Source organism: Chiloscyllium punctatum, chromosome 2, assembly GCF_047496795.1.
Source record: "Chiloscyllium punctatum isolate Juve2018m chromosome 2, sChiPun1.3, whole genome shotgun sequence".
Taxonomy (NCBI): Eukaryota; Metazoa; Chordata; class Chondrichthyes; order Orectolobiformes; family Hemiscylliidae; genus Chiloscyllium; species Chiloscyllium punctatum.
The window spans coordinates 39,745,376-39,770,314 of record NC_092740.1 but is presented as its reverse complement, the minus strand read 5'-3'; the positions used below and the strand labels follow the sequence as shown (position 1 = coordinate 39,770,314).

General features: G+C 39.3%; 1 protein-coding gene across 1 annotated transcript in view; it reads right to left on the bottom strand.

The window, feature by feature from the left end:
• Window positions 1-1,241: 1,241 nt before the first annotated feature.
• The window catches only part of ap3b1a (adaptor related protein complex 3 subunit beta 1a), a 314,446-nt gene continuing 290,748 nt past the window's right edge, over window positions 1,242-24,939 (bottom strand). Inside the window, exon 27 of the mRNA XM_072547465.1 lies at window positions 1,242-4,110. Coding sequence (XP_072403566.1) covers window positions 3,957-4,110 — 154 coding nt within the window. The 3' untranslated portion in view covers window positions 1,242-3,956. The remainder of the gene's footprint in view (window positions 4,111-24,939) is intronic.

Here is a 24,939-nt window from a genome sequence, read left to right as displayed (position 1 = left end):
GGGAGTGGTCAGGTTGGTGGGGGGTGTGGACCTGACGAGGGAGTGGTCTTTTTGGAATGCTGATAGGGGAGGGGAGGGAAATATATCCCTGGTGGTGGGGTCCGTTTGGAGGTTGCGGAAATGACGACGGATGATACGATGTATATGGAGGTTGGTGTGGTGGTAGGTGAGGACCATGGGGTTCTGTCCTGGTGGCGATTGGAGGGATGGGGCTCAAGGGCAGAGGAGCAGGAAGTGGAGGAGATGCGGTGGACAGCATCGTCAACCACGTCTGGGGGGGAAATTGCTGTCTTTGAAGAGAGAGGCCATCTGGGTTGTTCGGTATTGGAACTAGTCCTCCTGGGAGCAGATGCGGCGGAGACGAAGGAATTGGGAATATGGGATGGTGTTTTTACAGGGGGCAGGGTGGGAGGAGGTGTAGTCGAGGTAGCTGTGGGAGTCGGTCGGTTTATACTAAATGTCCGTGTTGATTCGGTTGCCCGAGATAGAAATGGAGAGATCTAGGAAAGGGAAGGAGGAGTCTGAGACGGTCCCGGTAAATTTGAGGTCAGGGTGGAAGGTGTTAGTAAAGTGGATCGGTAGACTTCATAACTAATCCTATTGATTCGGCCTGGCAGTCAGTTACAAGTGAAATGTCAACATATCATTTTTCATCCTGTAATCTTGCGCTTGTAAAATCTTATGCCTTCCTAAAGTAAATATTCTACAGTTCAGTGTCTATATTACTGATATATATGCATATCCTATTCCTACAGCAGTTATATAAACAGCTGTCTGCAGTGAAGTGGAGAATATGTTCTCTAGGAATGCAATATTACTACAAATGTGGAATTGCTAGATGAATCACCAGTGAAATATAGCACATTCACATCGCACCCAGTAAATACTGCTGAATGTGTTCCCATAAATGTTGCTGCCAAATTGGGTATGACAAAGCATTAAACAAATGAGGGAGAAAAAAGGAACAAAGATGGAGAAGCTATTAAAAATTGAGAATATACAGGAAGATAACACTTGAGAAGTGTTGGGATAAGTGACAAGCAGTCAAGAATCACAACTAGAAAAAGAAGAAAGGATGATCAAAAACATGCACATTAAGATACACACAAACCAGTATAAGCAAAGGTCTGTGCATCATCATTGAATGAGGCAAGCCCATCTTTTGGTTAAACTAACAGATGAATTCCTCGAGAAATAGTGCAGATCACAGATTGAGCAGTGAAATATATAAACAGGAAACTTAAGTTTTTAAGATGACCGGATCATAAAATTAAAAGTAAAACAAAACAGTCTTCAGTTTAAAAAGGTAAAAGCACTAACTTAGAACTATAAATGGTTTATTCAATTTGTTTTCTTCTGCAAAGTCATTTGAGCAGAAATAATGACGTGGCTGAATACCACACAACCACCTTTGGCATTTCTGAATAAATTTGACTTGTTAATGAAGCAGGCTTTGTTAGCAGATTTGCCTTGGTAAACAACAAATATGGTTCAATTATCATGTCAGAAATGTTCTTGGAGCTGGCTCTTTTTGTGCAGCAGCCTTAATAATCCTCCAGGTTTTTAAATCCAATAAAATCAAATGAGTGCGAAAAGCCATCATCCCGTTAAAGTTGAAAGACATGCCATCTCATCTACAGAGAAACAGACCATTTCCATGTCTAGGCTGAAGAGCTGTCTGCACTGGGGATAGCACTATTCTACTTGATTTATGGTATAATAGTGTGACAAATGATGACAAAAATAAACTTTTACTGCATTGAACTGCTCCTTTATTTATGAAATTTTGCCAAGTACTGAAATCTTTTATCTGCAAGTTGTACACGAAGTGGAAACGAGTGATTATGGTGCAGTAATAGTAATACAGTGATGGAGGCAGAGTCCGCTGTAAATGGATTGAGGTAAAATAACTACCGCACCATGATAAATGTGAACTGCGCTTTGCTGACAGATGATCTAACAGGTGTTCATAACAACTATATAAGAGGATTTATTTATGACTGGCCACAGCCGCAGTACTGTAAATCAACTGAAGCAGCTGTACACCAGCAAACACAAGTCCCTGATGTAACAACTACACAAGAACAAGGGGAAAAATACTGTTTGGAATCCTAATCATTAAATAATTACTGCATAGAAATATACATCAAATCCAGTTGCAGCACTCAGTGCCCTAGAATTAAATTCTGAGATGGGAATCTGTTTATCCATTTGGAAATTTAATAAGCTCACTTTTGTATTTTACTTCTGAAGCAAGTGGAGGAGGAAGAAAATAAACAACAGTACAAGCATCTCCAAGTACTATTAGTGACTATTCTCTACAGACTAACAATCGTAATTGGAAAATTGGCACATAATCAAGATTAAGATACAAGCTGGCTGTTCCATAAGCAGCCATTTCCCCCTTTTACTCTGAGATGAGAAAAGGTTAACAGGATTTTACATTTTTCCCAATTTATACTAAAATAAAATTATATTAATTAACAAACTATATTTTCCCCCATGTTAGAAAATTTTGCTTTAATCTCCAAAATGTTACAATTTGCAACAATTATCCAGAAAAATGTAAACAGCATATCTGCTAAACCTGAAGTTCTAATCATCGGGAACCCATTTGTGAGAAGTCATTTTTTGTTGTGCTATACAACTTGGTACCATGTCAAAGTATAGATTCTGTTCTACTCAAAACCATCACTAGTTTTCAGATCTTAGGAAAGCCATGATTCACAATCATTACAAAAAAAAGGTGAGAAAGGAAAGCAAGGTTGTTTTGCCTCTTTCTTTTAGCCCTGCCCCACTTCATGGTTGTGACTCCTTTCCGAGCTACTGCAAGGTTGCTCGTAAGCCCGCCACTAGGAGGTGTACTAGAATAATGTAGAGCAAGTTCCCTAATTGAGGAGGTCGAATTGAAGGGATATTGTGCTCCCCTTTCAAATGCTGAAGGTGAGGATGTACGCACAGATCACAAGAATGAAAAAAAAAGCCTTAAAATGCACAGGCTGCCAGTTAATGTTTGAGTATGGCAGTGTGATGGGGTCATAGTCAAATGAATTCTGATAATTAGTTACACCCAAGTCATCAATCTATCTCCCCTTCTCATTCACTGATCAGTTTACCTGGATTTCTATGAACTGGTTTAATTTCAGATATCCGTTATTCAGTTTTCTTTACCCAATTCCAGAACTGAATGCATCATATTTGGTCAAGCCTATATAACTAGGCTTAACAAAATACTGAGATAAGGATTCCAAAACATTAACAGCTAAAATGGTACTGATGTATCACAAGGGAAAGCAAACAGGTGAAACATTTTTTTGTTTGGCAAAAGATATATCTTTCTTTGGATGAATTTTATCCTTAATTTTGGACCACTGCAAGACAGACTCCATTTAGGGGAGCGGTTGGCACCAGAAAAGAGTATGCACTATTGTCTTCATTTATTTAATAGAGCGCCTTTCAAGAGTTCTACAATAAATTCACCACTGAACCATTTGGCCTCTCACTGATTATTTGATGCTTACTTCTCAAGTTAATTTCTTGGAAACTAAACAAAAAGCTATAGTGGCTGAAAATGCTTAAAAATTAGTGCCTCCACACACTCCTGAACAAAGAGACAAGGTTATAAATGTTAACTTATGTTTAATGTTTGCTCATTCAAAAGAAAAAAAAATACCCATAACACCACACCAAAACAAAACAACAGTAGATTTGCTGATCTTTTAATCCAGCTGCTCAATGTTTAGTTACTTACTTTGGACTGTGCTACTTTAGTAGCAAGCGAAAAAGGATTGTGCTAAATTATATAATGAATTTCAAAGCAGATTCTAACAAGATTGTTACTGTGTGGTTTACATACTACTGCCAGATGGGGGGGTATAACCTATTATAAATGAAAGGCAACAGCAATGGCTGACTTCACAATGTTTGCCAGACACTTGCTTGCATACATATCCTGGTCAGTCTTGAGACAGCACAGACTTCAGCTCCCGCAGCAGCACTGAACCAATCACAGACTTCTCAGTGTTTATCCTCAGCTGCATTGTTGAACCTTCCTTCACTTCTATTGTGATGAGTACCAAAGATCCACTGTTCACAGTTTTAGCTGCGAACCTGAAAGAAAAATGCAGGATTTTGTAAATATAAAGCATGCCCAGTACAATATACCTCCTCCCCCCCATGCCCAACAATATCTAAATGAGAAGAACTTGGCAGATCTTGCATGATGGACTGAATTATGCACAGAGAACAGTGAATTTCATCCTCCACACTGCTGAAGTCTACTTCAACTATTTCTGAGAAATCCACACATAATTAAAAGTGTCATCATGATATTACAGATTAGTAGTGTCACAAATGACAATTTATTAGTGATAAAGTTTCAAAAGCTGTATCATTGAACCAGTTATTGCACAAATTGCCTAGCTCATACCCTGCAGTAAGACAGTAACTATACTCCAAGAGTCCTTAATTTGCCATACAGCAATATGAAATGTCAGGTAGTTGCAAAAGATGCAATATAAATGCAAGTCTTCCTTCATTATTTGTTTAAACATCATACCAAATTAGAGTTGATGATTGGACTATTGCAATGTCACAGAATCTTAGATTGCTGCAGTGCAGGAGGTGGCCATTCCAACCATTGTGACTTCACTGGCTCTCTGAGCATTCGATTTTACTGCCAATCTCCTGCCTTTTCCTTGTAAATCTACTTATCGTTTAAACAGAAACAATCATCCAATGCCCCCAGTGATTGCCACAATTGAACTGTCTCCATCACATTTCCAGGTAGTGCATTCCAGAAAACTACAGCATCAATTCGTGGCTTTCACACACACTCCATTATTGTTAGCTTCTACATTTTTTATTTTAAACAATGTTCTTCAATTGGCCAATGCTGTTGTATCTCCTCTGACCGAAGTTATGTTATACCACATTGTTTAACAATGTACATTGTATACTGGGAAGCATACATAAATCTTGTAGGTGCCTTTTGATATTGACTACTTATTCTACTGTAATATATTTAAGATTTAATTTGGACTGTGGTATTCAATGGTTCAAAGCTGATTCTGTATTGCTAATGGTTCCAGTTTCTAATACTGCATTCAGAGCTTCTACATTAAATATTGTATTATTGAAGATTATACTACCAGTTATTGTCTTTTGGGTAGTGGGTATGGCTCATTTTTCACACTTTATACTTAACTGCAGACATTTTATAGGAAAGATGATATTAAACTTGAAAGGGTGCAGAAAAGATTTGAGGCTGTTACCTGGACTGGAAAGTTGGAGTTATAGGGAGAGGATGGATAGGTGAGGAGGGATAAGCTGGGCTTTTCTCCCTGTGACCTTGCAGAGGTTTACAAAATCTTGAGGGGCATGGAAAGGGTAAACAGACAAAAGTTTTTTTTAATAGACCTATAATGGGGAGAAAAGAGTCCAAAACTACAGGACAAAGGTTTAAGATGAGAGGGGACAGATTCAAAAAGTAGCTGAGGGATAGATTTCCCACAGAGTGTGGTGCGTGTCTGAAATGATCTGCTAGGTGAGCTGGTGGAGGTGGCACAAACAAAAAACCTTTCACATTTGGATGGGTAGAAGAATAGGAAGGGTTGAGGGATTTGGGCCAACTCTGGCAAATGGGTTTAGATAGATTGGATTGTCTGATTGGCATGGATGAAGGAGCTGTTTCTATGCTGTATGACGCTATGACTCAAGATGATGTTTTTCTTTTTTTTGTGGGGAAGGGATTGGAATTCAGATTGTTATTGCAGTTGTATTTAAGATTAAAAGCCCTAAAATTAGACAGACATTCTCTAACACTGTATGAGAATATGGAAACATACAAATTAAAGGGAGCCTAGGGCCATTCAGCCTATTGAGCCTACTCCACAATTCAATAAGGTAATGGCTGATCTGACTGTAACCTCAAATTCCCCTTCCCGCACATCTGATAACCCCTCACCCATGGCTTTCCAAGAATCTATCCACTTTGGCCTCAAAAAGATTAAAAAGACACTGCTTCGACCAACTTTTCAGGGAGTAGGTCACAAAGACTCAAGGCCCTCAGAAAAATTTACCCCATCTCTAATTTAAGTTGGTGTTTCCTAATTTTTGAAGAGTGACCCCTAGTTCTCGATTCTTCTATACAGAAAAAAATACCAACGGTTGCCAGTTCAGAATAGGATGGGCCCTGTAATGTATCAGCCAAATTAGCAGCCAGATGTCATTACCAAGACAGTACACAACAAATAATGTGTGCAGTAGTCAAACCTACACCCTTACTTCATGTGGAAGTCTTACAAATAACATCAAATCCTGATTAAAGATGTGTTGGACAGGTTGTTCAACAATATTCAACCCAGCCCAGGGTTTTCACCTGTAAGATGGTAATGAGGACTAATACATTATAGCCTTGCACTTAGCTTTGCAAGTCGTACTTATTTAGCAGATCAACTGAGAAGACTTCTGAAATTGCTCTTTGACAGTCAAGAATCCATAGTTAGGTTGCTGATATTAGTGGACAAATGATAGCGTTTCTTTGTTATTTAGGTAGAAGTATGGAATCAATCAAGAAAGTAATAGCAGAACATTTGGAATATCAATCTACTCAAGCAGAGTCAGAACGGCTTCATGAAAGGGAAATCATATCTGACGAATTTATTCGAGCTTTTCGAGGAAGTTTCAGAGTGGATAGAGGTCAATGGATGGGCAACCGCAAGTGAAGATAAGGGGCTGTTTTTCCAAGTTGGCGACCTGCAACAAGTGGGGTTCCACAGAGATCTGAGCTGGGACCACAACTATTTATAATATATTAACGACTTGGAGGAAGGGAGTAAAATGTGCTATCACCACAGTTGCAGAAGACACTAAAACAGGTGGAAAGGTAGGTTGGGAGAGGAATACAAACAGCTTACAAAGAAACATTGATAAGTTATGCAAGTGAGCAAAAAAGAGAAAGTGGAATATGATGTGGGAAGATATGAAGCCGATCATTTTGTTAGGGATAACAAAAGAACAGAGTTATTTAAATAAAAAAAAACAACTGCAGAAAGCTGAAAAATAAAGATACTTTAGATACTTATTCATGAAACATGGAACGCGAGTACACATGCAGCGGGCAATCAGGAAGGCTAACGAAATGTTGGCCCTTATTTGAAGGGGGTTGGAGTATAAGAGTAGGAAAATCCTACTGCAACTGTGCAAGGAGCTGGTGAGATCAAATCTGGAGTACCGAGAGCAGTTTTGGTCCCCATGTTTTTTGGAAAGATACCATTTCACTGGAGGGAGTTCAGAGGAGGTTTACTAAGATGATCCCTGGCATGCAGCGATTGTCTTACAAGCAAAGGATAAAGAGATTGGGACTCTACACGCTGAAATGCAAAAGACTGAGGTAATCTCATTAAAACACATTGGATTCTTAAGAAGCTTGACAGACTAAATGCTAAATGCTCATTGTGGAGGCGAGGACCAGAGGGGACAATCTCAGAATAAAGGGGCAGCAATTTAAGGATAAGATGAGGAGAAATTTCTTCTCTCAGAATTAAGTGCCTTTGGAACTCCTTGCCACTGAGCTGTTGGGGCAGAGTCTTGCACTTTTTTAAAGTCCGAGACAGTTTCTTGATCAGTAATCAAGGATTATGGGAAAAGGACAAGAAAATGGACACTAGGAATTGTCGGATAAAGGCTTAAGGTGCCAAATGGCCTATTACTGTTCCTATTTCTTATGGTCTTAAATAATTCACGACAAATATGGAATTGGCAATAAACTAAACGTCTGAAGATATTCACTTTAGTAAATGCAATGCATTGATATAGTTAACAGTCATACATAGGCTGTCTTAGACCACAGGACATGCTCTCAAAATAAGAGGTCACACATTTAGGGAAGATGAGGAAGAATCTCTTCTCAGAGGGCATTGGATCTGTGGAATTCTTTACTGCAGGTGTTGTTGAGGCAGGATCATCAAGTACATTCAAGGCTGAGACAGACAGACTTTTAATCAGTAAAGGAATCGAGGATTATACAGAAAAGGCAGAATAATGGAATTTTGGACCAGATTATCTATGATCTCATTGAACGGCAGAGCAGACTCAATAGGCTCAATAGCCTAATTCCTCTCCTAGGTCTTTCAGAAAGAGGAGTAATATTGAATGAGAAAGATTAACTCTGTTTCACCCTTTACAGATGCTACCAGACCAGAGTTTCTTCTCTTTTTACTTCAGATTCCCAGCATCTGCTGTGTTGTATGTTTATTTTAATGATCAGTTAATGTGCTGAAAATGCAACGACAACTTTTTTTTGTTTTGTTTAAAACCTGGCAAAAAATGGACCAATTCTAAATGGACCTTTTCTGATGCAAGAAACAATGATGTCTACAATAAAGAATAGGACTTAAATGATGAAATTTACATGTTCAACACTTATAATGTAGGCATGTGTATTGGCTTGTAACTTGATTATAATTTTTATCCTTCTTTTACTATTCTGCCCAATACTTCCCCATTACCAACTAAATTTGTCCATTTGTGTAACACATGACTGTTATGCACTTTTAACCATAATAAGCCTTTATAAATTTTTGCAAAGGAATCTATACTACAATTCCAGCTTAAAAATGTGTTTCATGAATAAAATAGAGTTATTACTAATAAAAGAATTAAAAACTTCACGAGGAAACTTTTCCCCAAGAAATAGGCCATTAACATTCACAACTTTTGGATCTCTGTTCAGATTTCCATTTGTTAATTTCTTGCAACACAACTGCAGGAATGTTCAGATAGATCTAAAATATTTTTGCACATTGCATGGAGCAAGCCTGATACTGAGCTGTGAAGAAGCTGTTATATCAACCTTTTCGAGCTGTTCAGTTTTTTTGAGCTGTTGGAATCAGTATTTACCAGGTTTTTGTTGCCACAACAGGACTTCTTTTAAGCATTGCAAATGACAACAGCCCAGCAAAATCAATTGTTAAATCCCAATTTGGTGCTTCATCCTTTGTTTGCTTTGTGTGCTTGTTTGCATGACAGCTCAGGTAGAATCTGGCTGGTCGATGACCACTGCCATACCCTGGGTAGAACACTGTTGCTCCTAAAATTGGTTAGCATGGTTCATTTTATTGAATTTTCTTAACATCAACAATATAAATATTCAAGTAAGGCCACAACTGTAGCCCTTGGTGTTTGTTCTAGGCTGCTTTATTAAAACTACAAATTCAGAGACAGATTAAAATAGGAAAAATTGCAAACTGATCTGTTCATTTGCAAACTCAGCAGAATGATCTAAAATCTGTCGACTGCTGAGATGGAAGTTTGGATTTAATTCCAGCATCGAGAATTGCAATGCAATAAGAACACCGTTATAGAGCTTGGAAAAAATACAATGATACAAGACCTAAGGTTTAACAGGAGATGGAGCAATGCATCTGCAATGTGATGAGTTTTTCATGTGCATAGTAAGCACATGGTTTTCCTGTAACCATTCACACTAGCTTCATGCCTTTGGTATACAGAGGATGTCTAAAATGAAGAAATTAGGTTACGGCGCAGCATCCCATTTTTCATTCAACACTTCCAACATAATGGAAAGATACATTTCATTCGAATACACACAATTTAGATGAAGGCCATTTTAATATTGAATGTGACATCACATGTAAGGTCGAGATAGGACCTTGTTGCTAACACAGGCGAAAGAATTCTTGTAAAGCCAACAGTTGTATTACAATAAAACCTAACTATTAGAAACATATCTATTTTTGTAGATGATTGGGAGGTATCCACTTCCTTGCTGCATCTGTCTTTTGTTATTTCTCAGGTTATATAAATACAATGAGAACAGCATTATTAGGAAAACAATTTAAGCTCTTCAATTACTTCTGCAGCTAGCAACAATAATTGCTAATTAGTCAGCTTTCCATTAAACTTGAAGAAAAGGTCAACCTACAAAAATCACTTTTGGCTGAATTAATTAGCCAATAATTGATATGCATGTAAGATAGGATCAGGATCAAGGTCAGGATCTGGTGCCATTCACTGTTCAGGCTCACACATGAAGAACAACTATCTAAGCAAGGTACTGGAGATTTCTACACCTCTCCAGTGCAAATCACAGAGCAGGGCGAGAGGGAAAGCAGAAAGGAAGTTCGGGACGCAATCAGTGATGAATGCTGAACAATAGTTAAAATACATTCAGTGCATGGTAGAAAAAATATCAACATTGTAGACAACTGAATTTCCAGGAATTTTACATTAGAAGCATGGTTATACTCTGAGTCTTTGAATCCACATGCAAGCTAGGGCAAAGAATCCCCAGTATCAAATATAACATTAAAAAGTGCAGTTAGTTTATTTTATGCAGAAGTACTTTTCTCAAGCAATGTTCAGACTTTGACTTGAATCAGCTCTCTAGCCCAGAATTAGAAATACAGATCTGCTAACTAATATTGCCAAGACATTAGGGCTTCTATTCTAAATTCCAACCTAACAATAAATATGAAACAAACAGTATGGTGGTTACAAATAAAATCCATAAAATCAAACAAAATATATCAGCTTTCAATGAACTTAACCAATCGCAAGGGACTTTAAAAGACAAGCTACACAAACTGGCCCACTAGAACTAATAGAGTCATAGAGATGTACAGGATGGAAACAGATCCCTCAGTCCAACCTGTCCATGCCGACCAGATATCCCAACCCAATCTAGTCCCACCTGCCAGCACCTGGTCCATATCCCTCCAAACCCTTCCTATTCATATACCCATCCAGATGTCTTTTAAATGTTGCAATCGTACCAGCCTCCACCACTTCCTCTGGCAGCTCATTCTATACACATACCACCCTCTGTGTGAAAAGGTTGCCCCTTAGGCCTCTTTTATATCTTTCCCCTCTCACCCTAAACCTATGCCCTCTAGTTCTTGACTCCCCGACCCCAGGGAAAAGACTTTGTCTTTTTATCCTATCCATGCCCCTCATGATTTTATAAAACTCTATAAGGTCACCCCTCAGCCTCTGATGTTCCAGGGAAAACAGCCCTAGTCCATTCAACGTCTCCCTATAGCTCAAATTCTCCAACTCTGGCAATATCCTTGTAAATCTTCATGTGTCCCTTCTGGATTTGCTGCCTTTTGTGTAAGTTACTAACATCAACATGCCAACAATTTGAAACAAGATAATTTTAATGACTGTGTTAGGTTTATGAATGATTCACATTAATCTGAATGAGAGCTGTGTAGAGTCATAGATGCACAGCACAGACACATACCTTTTGGTCCAACTTGTCTGTGCTGAGCAGCTATCCTAAATTAATTTAGTCCCATTTGCCAGCATTTGGTCCATCTCCTCCTCAATCCTTCCTATTCATGTATCCATTCAGATGCCTTTTAAATATTCTAATTGTATCAGTTTCCTCTGGCAGGTTATTCCTCGCACGCATCACCCTCTGCATGAAAAAGCTGCATCTTAGGTCCCCTTTTTAAATCTTCCCTCTCACCTTAAGCCTACACCCTTTAATTCTGGACTCCCTACCTGGACAAAAGACCTTGGCTATCCATCTTATCCATGCCCTTCATGACCTTGTATACCCCCCTATAAGGTCATCCCTCAGCCTCGCTCCAGAGAAAATAGCCCCAGCCCATTCAGCCTCTCCCAGCAACATCCTTTTGAAGTTTAAAACATCTTTCCTATAGCAAGGAGAACATCATCAGTCCCTTCCTTCTGACCTGTGCTGCATGACTTTGTGAGGAATGAAATGTTATATTCTGAGATTTGGCCAGCTTCTCCTTAAATCTTTTAAATCTGAATCCCTCTAGCCTTGTGAAAAGTGAAAATGAAATCATTAAAATCTTTTGAAGAGTAGTAAGCATGATGAGGACTCCGAGGCAGGCAGGCAGTCAGCATCACCAAGGGGAGTGGGTGTGGTGAGGACCTGGAAGCAGGCAGTTAGCATCTCAGTGAAGTAGACATGATGAGAACTGCATGATAAATTTTTTTTAATGAATGACGTATGGTTTTTGCAATAAACGTCAGCATCACCAAGAGGAGTGGACTTGGTAACAGGCAACCAGCTAGCACAGCCAGGAGTGGGCAAACTGAGGACTCTGGGACAGACAACTGAGGAACACCATACGGTTGGTGAAGGAGGAGCTAAGAGTTTTTAAATTTCAAGAGTTAAATTTTGTGTAAAATCTAAGACTGATTACCTGAAATTTAGCATTTTACTTAAAATTACTGTTTTAAGTCACTTACTTTCTGGGTGTAAGAGAAGTCAGAATGTGCACGAGCCCTGTTCTGAGCTGCTTGGTTGAGGAAAACAGGAAAGTTTTGAATTGATTGATCAGTAGCTGCTGTTAGGCACTGGGTTTCAAACCCAGTAATCGCAAAAACGTACACGTTTTAACGAGCATTGGGAAACAAAGAATTTATAAGCATAGACAACAAAGCTGATTTTGTCAGGAAGGGGGAAGAATTTCTACTATCTACAAATATAGGAACACCGGAACATAAGTAGGCCATTCAGCCCCTTTGAGTTTACATTGATGGTTTAGAGTTGTTGCATAACAGACAGGTCAAGAAAGCTTCAAACTTGGCAATTTGGCAAATTGGATTCAAAACTGGCTTACTGGCAGGAAACAGAGGGTGATGAGCGATGTGATTAGAAGGCCATGTTTAGTACTGGGTCTTTTGTTATTTGTAGTATATATTAATGATCTAGACAAATATAAATGTCAGTTGGTTTGCAGATAATATGAACATTGGTGGTTTGGTAAATAGCCAGGACAAAAGCTTTAGACTACAAGATGAAATAGATGGACTGGTCAGATGGACAGAGCTGTGGTAATTACAGTTTAATCCAGGAAAGTGAGGTGATACAATTTTGGGAGGACTAACGTGGCAAGGAGGTTTAAAATGAACGGTAGGATCCTTGGAAGTAGAGGGGATCAGAGGGATCTTGGTGTGCATGTCCATCGATCCTTGAAGGCAACAGGATAGGTGGAGTGTGGGGTTAAGGTGGCAAAATTGCCTTCATTAGTCAAGGCATTGAACACAACAGCAAAGAGGTTAGGATGGAGTTATACCTGACATTGGTTGGTCACAGTTGGAGTATTGTGCACAGTTCTGGTCACTGCAGTACAAGAACAACGTGATTGTATTACAGAAGGTTCATAAGAGATTCACCAGGATGTTAGCTGGGATAGAGTGTTTTAGCTATGGAGAGAAACTAGATAGGTTGCAGTTGTTTTCCTTAGTGCAGTGAAGTCTAAGGCAGGACATGATTGAGGTCTACAAAGTTATATGAAACACAGATAGGTAGATCGGAAAAACTTTTCAATCACCAGGGTAAATAAACTTAATGTAAGGGGCAAGATGTCAATAAGGGTTTTAAGGAAAACAGTTTTCATCCACAGGGTAGCGTGTATCTGGAACTCTCTGCTTGAAGCAGGAATCATCACAACATTTAAGAACTTTTGTTGCTGTCCCTCAAAGTCTGAAGCCTCATAGAACACAAGGCTACTGGCCAAATGTTGGGATACAAGACTAGATTAGGTAGGTGCTTGACCACCAGTGCGATCATGATAGGACGAACGGCCTTTTTCTGCGCTTTGAAACAGAATGACTCTTTATGCAAACTTTGCCACTCCTGAGCAAAATAAACATTGGCTAAATTGTTGGGACTCTGGTTTCATTCATGGACATCATGGACTCGAAACTTTAAACAATAACTTCATGTATCTGTCTGTTTGCATAGAGACCCTCCTAATCCCTCCTCTTCAAATTTATTGTCTGTATTGTGTGTACATGGTACACATCACATTTTCTTAGCTACCAGTGTTTGACAGTTTATAAAACTTGCTTTCGCTCAAGGAAATGTTAGAATCGAATCTTCTTTACTTTGACCTGGTTAATCCAAGTGTGATAGCTACATGTAAACAAATAAAATATTTGTTGTAACTGGCCGAGGCAGGGTTAAAGAGAAAAGGAAAGTTCATCACTTGATCATAACAGCAAACATGGTACAAGGATGGAAAGAAATTGAACTTCAGAGATGAAGAGAGGTAAGGTGAGGTGAGGTGAGGTGAGGTGAGAGAGACTACCCTTGACATCAAGGCAGCATAAACTACGAAAGCAACCACCCCAACACACACAAAAGAGGTTGTATCAAGACACTATTCAAAAGGGCCACAACAAATTGCAGTACACCAGAACTGCAAAAAGAGGAAGAGGAACAATGTATTCGCCAAAAACAGATACCCGTGCAATTTCATCAACAGATGCCTAAGGAAAAGACAACGGAATGAGGACATGCCACAACCCAAAGGACTAGCCACACTACCATACATCAAGAGCATTTCTGAACTGACAGCCAGATTACTGCGACCACTAGGACTCATAACAGCACACAAACCAACAGTCACTCTCAGACAATTCACCAGAACGAAGGACCCAATACCCAGCATGAGCAAAACCAATGTAGTGTACAAAATCCCATGCAAGGACTACACAAAGCACGACATAGGACAAACAGGAAGACAGCTAACGATCCGTATCCATGAACACCAACTAGCCACGAAACGACACGACCAGCTATCCTTAGTAGCCACACACGCAGATGACAAGCTACATGAATTTGACTGGGACAACACTACTATTATAGGACAAGCCAAACAGAGAACAACCAGGGAATTCCTAGAGGCATGGCACTTATCCACAGATTCAATCAATAAGCACATTGACCTGGACCCAATATACCGACCACTACAGCGGACAGCTGGAACTGACAACCGGAAGAGGCAGATTCAAACCACTACAAATGCCGGAGGAAACAGCACAGAAGCGCTTCACAGGAGGCTCCCAAGCCCTGAGGATGTCACCTAGACAGGGGACGAAACGTCTGCAACACAAATTCCCAGCTCGGCGAACAGAACCACAACAACGAGCACCCGAGCTACAAATCTTCTCACAAACTTTGATCAAGGCAGCATTCGTGTGTGACAACAGTGAGCATTCTTGAATGGGATTGAATGAAAAGCGGGCCAAAATTCTTCATAGTTAGAGTCTTAACTAGCACAAAAGGTGACAATTACATTTGTTGAAGGTCAATCAGCTCACTCCTGGGACACTGCTGCAGGAGTTCCTCAGGGGACATTTTTAATCAACCTGTTTGAAGATATTATTACACACCTCTGGATCAGGTGGCATCTGAACCCAGACCTCCTGACTCAGAGGTAGTGACATTACCAGTGCAACGCAAGAGCTCAAGTTCCTCAGGAGTGTCCTCTAGGCTCAACCACTTTCAGCTGCTTCATCAGTGACCATCCCTACATCGTAAACTCTAGGATCCTGCTGAGTAGGAATTGAACTGGACCAGTTAAATAAATACTGTGAACAGGAGATTCTGCATTAATCAAAGCAGCACTGACTCATTAAAGCCGACTCACTATCTACAAGGCGTAAAGTAAAGATAAAATCGTTGTTGTCCTCCCAGACACAGGACTGATATCTCACTTGACAAAAAAAAGACTGATGGTGGTTTAACCTGAGAGTCACCATGCCTCAGGCGAAAGGAAACATTGAGAAGGAGAGTCCTTCATGGTAACCTCAGCCAGTATGGGAATTGAACTCATGCTGTTGGTATCACTATCACAAATCGACTGTCCAGCCAAAGACATGAACCAACCCCCAAGACACAAGTATTTATACAGCAGGTCCAGTTCCAATATTCATCTTAGAAATAAAGGAAGATAAGTGTTTCAACCTCATCCTTTACACTGATATGTTGTGCTCTTCCATCATCAAGAATAGGCATACTTGTGGAGCACTCGCCTGTTGGTTATTCAATTGCCCATCAGTTAGAGCTGGATGTGGCAGAATTGTTGGGCTTAGACTAATCATTGGTTGCAGTATCACTTAGTCCTGTGCAGTACCATCACCAGGGTGACACCTCATTCTCAGAATGCCTGGTCTTGCTCCTGGCACGTTCTCCTGCACACTTCATTGAACCAGGATTACGTTTCTACTTGATGGCAGTGGTAGAAATGTTATCACAGAGTCACAGCCTTTGGCCCATTGAGTCTGCACTGGTCAAAACCAACCACTTAATTAATCTATTTCCATTTCCAGCACTTGGTCCATAGTATTGGCTTTGTGCGTGGGAAATCATGTCTCACAAACTTGATTGAGTTTTTTGAAGAAGTAACAAAGACGATTGATGAGGGCAGAGTGGCAGATGTGATCTATATGGACTTCAGTAAGGCATTTGACAAGGTTCCCCATGGGAGACGGATTAGCAAGGTTAGTTCTCATGGAGTACAGGGAGAACTAGCCAGTTGGATACAGAACTGGCTCAAAAGGTAGAAGACAGAGGGTGGTGGTGGAGGGTTGTTTTTCAGACTGGAGGCCTATGACCAGTGGAGTCCCACAAGGAACGGTGCTGGGTTCTCTACTTTTTGTCATTTACATAAATGATTTATAAGAGGTACATTTAGTAAGTTTGCAGATGACACCAAAAGGTGTAATGGACAGTGAAGAGGGTTATCTCAGATTACAACAGGATCTTGACCAGATGGACCAATGGGCCAAGAAGTGGCAGGTGGAGTTGAATTCAGATAAATGCAAGGTGCTGCATTTTGGGAAAGCAAATCTTAGCAGGACTTATACATTTCATGATAAGGTCCTGGGGAGTGTTGCTGAACAAAGAGAGCTTGGAGTGCAGGTTCATAGCTCCTTGAAAGTGGAGTCACGGTAGATAGGATAGTGTAGGCGGCATTTGGTATGTTTTCCTTTATTGGTTAGACTATTGAGTACAGGGGTTGGGAGGTCATGTTGCGGCTGTTGGAATATTGGTGAGGCCACTGTTGGAATATTGCATGCAATTCTGGTCTTCTTCCTATTGGAAAGATGTTGTGAAACTTGAAAGGGTTCAGAAAAGATTTACAAGGATGTTGTCAGGGTTGGAGGATTTGAGCTATAGGGAGAGATTGAATAGACTGGGGCTGTTTTCCCTGGAGCGTCAGAGGCTGAGGGGTGACCTTATAGAGGTTTACAAAATTATGAGAGGCATGGATAGAGTAAATAGGCAAAGTCTTTTCCCTGGGGTGGGGGAGTCCAGAACTAGAGGGCATAGGTTTAGGGTGAGAGGGGAAAGATATAAAAGAGACCTAAGGGGCAACATTTTCACAGTGGGTGGTACGTGTAAAGAATGAGCTGCCAGAGGAAGTGGTGGAGGCTGGTACGATTGCAACATTTAAGAGGCATTTGGATGGGTATATGAATAGAAAGGGTTTGGAGGGATATGGGCTGGGTGCTGGCAGGTGGGGCTAGATTGGGTTGGAACATCTGGTCGGCATGGACAGGTTGGACCGAAGGGTCTGTTTCCATGTGGTACACCATGATTCTGTATGTTTTGACATCACAGAAGTGAATTCCAGATTCCCACCAGCCTCTGGGTGAAAAGATTTTCCCTGACATTCACCTTCTGCACATTATCTTAATGTTATGTCCCCTGTCATTGATCCCTCCACAAAGGGAAAAAGTTTCAAAAGGACTTTTATTTGTACTGCTGACTGTCAACAATTACTGAGCTAAGTAGCTTGAAGACTACACGAAGTTATTTAAGCCAGCTGAAAACATGAAAGTTCTTTTAAGAAAGTGCTTCGGTATCATATTATTCCTCACCTAGAGCAGGAATAGGTGAAGCTTCAGTTACCATACAGAAATAGCAAACTTTATTTTGGGTCTAATCTTGCACAATTGAATTCCAAGGCACTGGAAATCAACTAATTACATAGAATTAAAAGCCGAACTATCCTCTTCAGCATTGCAATTGACTGAAAAGCCATTTTAGCCACAATAAACTTCTATCAATCCTGCTAATTCTTTCTGCATGCAAAGCAAGCCACCAGGGAGAGAAATGAAAGGACAGCAGAGTACCAACAGCCGCCTATCCTCCACGTCCAGAGATTCTCCTTTTGTTGTTAGTGCAAAACAAAAAGTTGTCGCACATGGGTCTTTTGAAAACACTAACAAATGTAGAACAGTCCCTGACCTGAAGTGACCCCACTCTGCAGGCCGATCTCATTTTCCTCTTTCTGAATGCCACGTGTCTGAATCAGAGCCATCTGCCTCAATTTGCACAACATCTTTAGCCACAATAGGTCCCAGTTAGCCCTGACAACAGCTCACAATGCTCCAACATAAAACACTACTGGGCTGACAGCACGCAGTCATCTATTCAACAGCAAACCAACTGGTCAGTGTCTCACATCTGACAATTAATGTAGGCCTTGAACAGAGCCTGTGGGAGTCCACTGGGAGCTGCTTAATTATCATCACCACAAGAGAGGGAGTTTATCAGCAGATAATCAAAAACTTTCTCTTCAAACGTAATTAGAATATTAGCCACTTAAGCAGGAAACAGATTCTTTTAAAATGAACCACAATATTTTATCCTAGCAACGTGATCTTCTATCAAACTGAGCTCTTTTTAAAACTGAACATTATGCAAAAGCAATAGTTACCAAAATAATCAAATTTTCTGAAGCTGTCTTTGTAACTTATCACATCTAAAAACAGGAAATTTCCATAGTTATTTTTTTAGAGCCTTTAATTGGATTTTAAAAGATGAATTACTCATTGTGAATTACCTTAAACACCAATAAAACCGATCTAAATCCACTCAATACCCTGCACAAGATCCCATTACCATGCTCAACAGCCACTACAATTTTATTTTATCTACTGAAGCAGCAACTAAAATCTTGGAATGAACTTGTAATGGCTCAGAAGATGACTTTCAATAATGATTTTTAAAATTCAAATTAATAAGTTATTTTTATAGCAGCCCAAAGCTGTATTTTCTTTTGAGAACAACATGATTTGACACATCCATTAGGAATAACAGATCAACAGTTTAATGTCTTGTGTTTATGGCCTTGGAGTTTGTTTTTGTAACAAAGTGATGTGGACATGTTATAACTGTTCAATTTTCACCAACTCATTTGGTGCTCCCTCATTTTAAATTGTTTTCATTACAAAACATAAGAAATGGAGGGAATGATGAAGATTTTAGAAATATGATTTACTAAAATACCAGACAATGCAATCACAATGCATAAATTGTAGACTGAACTAACTCTGAATCATTGTTTCACTGATGTTTTCCTGGTCTGCATTTCTTGAAGGTCTTATCCTTACAATCTTAATGCAAATTGACTGTATAATTCTATTGTACTCTCACCCAATGATAAACACATTATTTTATTCATTCAATGGCTGTGGGCATCACTGGCTAGGCCTAATCCCTTGGCCCATCCCTAATTTAGGAGTGTTCTGGGCTCTAATGTAGCCCAAATGGAGTAAGTGTGGAAGATTTCCTTCCCTGATTGGATATTATCACAATTGACAGTGGCTACATGGTCACCAAGAGACCAGCTTTTCATTAGGTCATCCATCTGCCCTGGTGGATTTGAACCGTTCTACCCGAGAACATTTAGCCTGGAGTTCTGGATCGATTATCCAGTGGCATGACCACTATACCACTGCCTCTCTCCAGCTTCAGTGCTGTAAACCAAATTAAACCAAATGCAACCTATGGATGGCTTAGATACCCACTCCAAATGGCAAATGGGGCAAAAAATAGGAAGAATGCAACAATGTTCTGGATGACTACCAATTTCTTATCAAATTAGGGACAGTGGCCTGCGACAAGAGACACCTGGACCGAGACGCAGCAAACTAATTTTACAGAAGGCCTCATGCATGCAAATCTAAACTTTTGCCTCATCAATCTAGGTTTGGTTCAGGCCCAGATCCCAGTAAGGGAAAGCCACCAAGCAATTTTGGATTTGTTTTTTTAAATACAATTAAAAATATATAATTTGCAATAAACTATAATAATTATTAATCCATATTTTGAATTGAAAGATCCTGTACAACATTCATAATATCAACCATCAGTAGTGCCTGGTAAATGCAAAAGAGCACTTTTCTACCTAATTTATTCGCAGAGTTATTTTCCAATAAGCCTTATATCTTGGTGATGGCACACTAATTATAGGATTTAGCTCGGGGGCAATTATTTTCCAAATGTTCAGTTACACTTGTTTAAAACACTCAATTCAAGTAGTACTTGTCCCAAAGCACTGTAACATCTCTATAGTGCTGCTGCTAGGATCACTAGACATGGACCAAGTGTTTCAGCTCCAAATATATATTTAAAAAAATGCAAAACATAACATTCAAACTTTGAGCTCAACACGACAAAAAAAAATTTTTTCAGCTGCCTTATTCCGTGCCGTTCACCTCTCTCACTGTTGCCCTCAGATGCTCCAATTTAGCCAGGTGGCCAAATCTCAGTCACAGTTACAATCAACAGACTAAGCAAGAACTGCTTAAATTGAAGGTTTTTAAAAACAGAATGTCCTTCTTTACATAATAAAGTTAAGATTTATATTAGCTTGCTAAGCAAGATATAAAGGGATCCATCAACTGAATCTGACGTAGTAACAAACATAGCATTTATAAAAACTGACATCGTATCACAAGGTGGACCATTCACTGTGAAGCACTTAATCTCACATTCACCTCCGTACAGCTATCCTTAATAATAGCAAAACAAACATTCCCTACTCATTTTGCTTTAATAATGTTAATAAATTTTATCAACCTTTGGCCTTTAAAATGAATTCATTTCTATTAAAACATTTAGGAACAAATCATTTTAAAAAATAAATCAGTTAATAGTTTACAAATTAAATTGCATTTTACCAATTACATTAAATAGTGACAAGATTTTTGCCTGGGTCTGCATGGTTTCTGCTTTTTCTCAGCTTCTCCTCTCTTCCAATCCATTCTTTGTTGAATATTTGTTGGTTTCCAGCAGCTGTGACAACAGCCCTCTCAGGGCAACACATTTTTTGACACAAATCCTTCAATTACTGATTGCTGAAGCAGACACAATCCTATTAGCAAGAAAGACGATCGCAGGATGCATTGCCCTGCCCTAGTTGTACAAAAATAATTAGTCCAAAGTTGACAAATGTTGAACGGAACCATATAAAAGCTACAAGCAGGCCAAGACCAATTTGATGAAAAAAGAGGGAATCTACAGAAATTTAGGATGAGACTGTCATAGTATTGATTCGAGCCAAAATTAATTAAAGCTAAGATGACTTCTATGAATATTGAATGGTTAAAACTGCAGTATAAATGTTTTTAAAAGGTTGCATAGAGGGGGTTGCAATGTCAAAAACCACACAATTTACTGACCTAATGCTATTCAAACAACTACATAAATTTTGTGAATGAAATTGAATTAAACCAACATTTCTAAAACTGAAGTTTTCAAATATGAAAGCTTAAGATGAGGGAGGGAGGAATAGTTTTAAATCCAAGTAGTCCCTTATATTGTAACAACAAATGTAAAACTTGGAAAAATAGGGTATGATGATTTTAGCAATTATGCAAACATAATGGCACAGCATCAAAAATAATTTTAATAAACTGCCTAGAGAGTATGACTATATCTGGAAACTGACATTCTTCCAATTCCAACATATAGTCAAATCCTGCACTGGATTGGAAAGCGAATTGGTCCCAGCCAGAAAATTCAACACAAACAGAAGCAGTGTTGCCCCCTAATGGTTCAGGTTTGAACATCATTCCCATGTTTCAGTAATGTGATGGAATTTCTGTGTTGTTCAGAGCTCAAGACTAACACCTATTAGCAGGCAGGCAGTCAGTCATGGTATTATCAATCACAATTTTAAAAGTGCACAACGTGACTACACATTGGGCAATTAATCTAAGCTCACCCATAACTTTCAACTACTTTACCTTTTTATTACATTTCCACATTTTATATAGAAGCAATTACCCCATTTTGGAATTAGAAGCTGTTACTTTGAAGCTACTGAATAAAAATCAGCCAACTAAACTATTAATGCTTTAAAGGCAATAGGTGAACAGTTTCCTGTTTCAATTGTTTCGTTACTGATAGGAAGTAAATAACTTGTATGGTTTGATCTTACTTTTACAGAACAGTAGGAAAAATAAAACTGCACTAAGATTTGATTGCCTGATTTCACATCAGCCATATAAGTTGAAGTATAAATAAATTCAGACTAAACACTCCTCTAAATAGCAGACTTACATCACTTAGATATAATCATCCTGTCCTTTGTATACAGGTGCTACCTTTTAGGTGACAGCAAACTGTAATAATATTAAGAATGAAGTAGTTTAGACACAAGAAATCCAGGAGGGATTCTAAAACAAGCTCTCTCTGACTAGAAATCCTTAATTGTTGCAGTGTTGAACTCATTAGCTACGCTGCAATAGGCTTACACTTTATCAAGCCATAATAAAATTAGATGGGAGTTTAAGGAGAAGCACTCATCAAACTTAACCTGCACAATTTGTTTTGTCGTAGTTTAACCTTTTCATTCTTCAGATTTGTAGCACTTTTCATGTGAATTGACAGGCAGTTTTTAAAGGTTTCCCAGATTCTGGTCTAACTGCTTCTAGAGAATTGTACTGCACATAGCAGCAATTTAAGTGGGACCAGGCAAGATCCCAAAGTCAACAACTGGTAACTTAAACATTTTACTGCTATGGCAATTTGATGGAACTAAAGTGTTTAAATCGAAATGAAGCCCCAAACTTCTCCACTACAAGCCTGAATGGCTATTGCTAATTTCTCACAGATGTGAAACTGATCAATCAAGAGTATAATCTTAATATTTTTACCCATTTTCAATGAGGAGGCTTTAGAATTATTTATTTTATTAGGGATGGGAAATATACATGGTCACAGTGTTGCCCACTTCCTTGGAGTAAATTTTTTAAATGTAAGGACCAAATTGGTATGATCTTTGCTGAGTCAAGCATTTCCCCGTAGATTGATATTTCAGCACCCAGAAAAAAAACACAATTAAATAAACTGCTTTTAGACAAAATTTCAGGTTTATGCAAGTTAAATACACAATGCCTACAAACGAAGCACATTTTGTCACTGGTGAAGTAGGCAGAGACCATTTCATAATTTCAAAAACCAGTTGTTAAAAGGAGAATACTGGAGCCAATCCGGAGTCTTGAGTTTATTTTCACAATGAAACACAAGCATTTACCTCCTAAATTTACCAGAGACAATTTCAGTAATTGCATCTGCTCAAGAGAATATGCTCTGTCCATCTGTCCCTTGACTCAAATGTGGCCACAGGCAAAGACCTGTACAAGATTCCAACACAAGAGTAGCTACAGATTATGAGACGTAGTCCTGCTACCTCAGACATGGCAGCATGGGAAAGATAAATGAGAATGGACAAAGACCAAAGTTTTGGTACAACCACAAGCTGTGTGTAATGAACATCTTTCAGATAAGACTTATCCCAAGGTGTCCTAAGACATCAAGGCTACAGGCTGTAGCACCATCTAGATATGATCATTAATCTCCAAACACATGTAGCTGCTACACTGCAGACTTCTATAGCTCACTATCTGGTGAGCACTGGTTAGGATGAGAGCCTAGAAGTTATTTAATTCAAAGCAAAAAGGCCATCCTTGTATCACTGCCAGATGTACTGCATACACAGATCAAAGCCAATATTTCCATGACTTGATTGAAGAAGCAACCCAATCAAGAGTGCAGAAGCATAATAGAATAATTTGAAATATTGATATGAAATATATTGCTGCTCCTTCAATGTCGTCAGGTCAAAATCTTGGAACTGCCTTCTGGCATTCAGGGTGTACTAACACAAAATGGAATGTAGTGGTTCAAGGTAGCTGCTCACCACCATCTTCTGAACAGCAGCTCGAGATGGGCAACAAATGATGGCCCACATCACAGGAGTGAAAAAATATTAACGTACCTCAGGATATCATATACAATACTGGACTCTGCATGATACACTCTCCACTATAAAAGTGCTAGTTGGTTCAATGCTCACAATGTTGATGGAACTTGTCAATCAAGCCAAGTAGCCTACTTTCAATAATTAGAAAAGACATAGGAGTGAGAAAATTCCACTGCACTTAGAGCTGCTCAAAGTAAAATCCAACAGAGTTTGCACCACCAAGGTGGTGCACTACAGATCATAATTTACCAGAATATCCAAATGTCCTTTAACACAGGGAATGCCAAGGGCAAGTATGAAAGCATGAAAAATGGCAATAGGTCCATCAGCAAAGAAAATGGTTCCATTAAAATGCATGGAACATTACATGTACTCTCAGGAGAACACCACCATTGAAGCAGATCTGGATGCCATGCTCTGATATTATGGCAAGTGTGATATTAAACCCACATTGACTCACTTTCCATGCGCAAAGTTGCAAAATCTGATGCCATATCACCTGAACTTTTCAAGCAGAGGAAACCAGCTGTCTGCAGCACCTGTACAAATCTTGGTCTCAATTGGAGAGAGGTACAGTGCCCCAGGATATGGGTGATGGAAAGATTCAGTTTTGTACAAGGACAAAGATGATAACAGCTATTGCAATAACTACCAAAACCACTCCCTGCTGAGCAGTGAGAGAGGAGTATTTGCCCGTTATACCGGTGTTGGACTGCAGATCCTGACCGAATACATCGACCAAGCATTCCAATGTGATTTCAGAAAACAAAGATCAACAATTGACATGATCTTCAGTCTTGCACCTGAGAGAAATGCTATGAACAAAGAATACTATATATTGTCTTCATCAATCTCACTAAAGCATTCAACTGTGTGGGCCAAGGCAGTATATTTGAGCTACTTGAGCTACTCTCTTTACTCAGAATGGTGAGGGCATGGAATGCCCTACCTGCCAATGTAGTCAACTCAGCCACATTAGGGAGATTTAAACAATCCTTGGATAAGCACATGGACGGTGATGGGTTAGCATAGGGGGAATCAAGCTGAGAATAGTTCACAGGTCGGCGCAACATCGAGGGCCGAA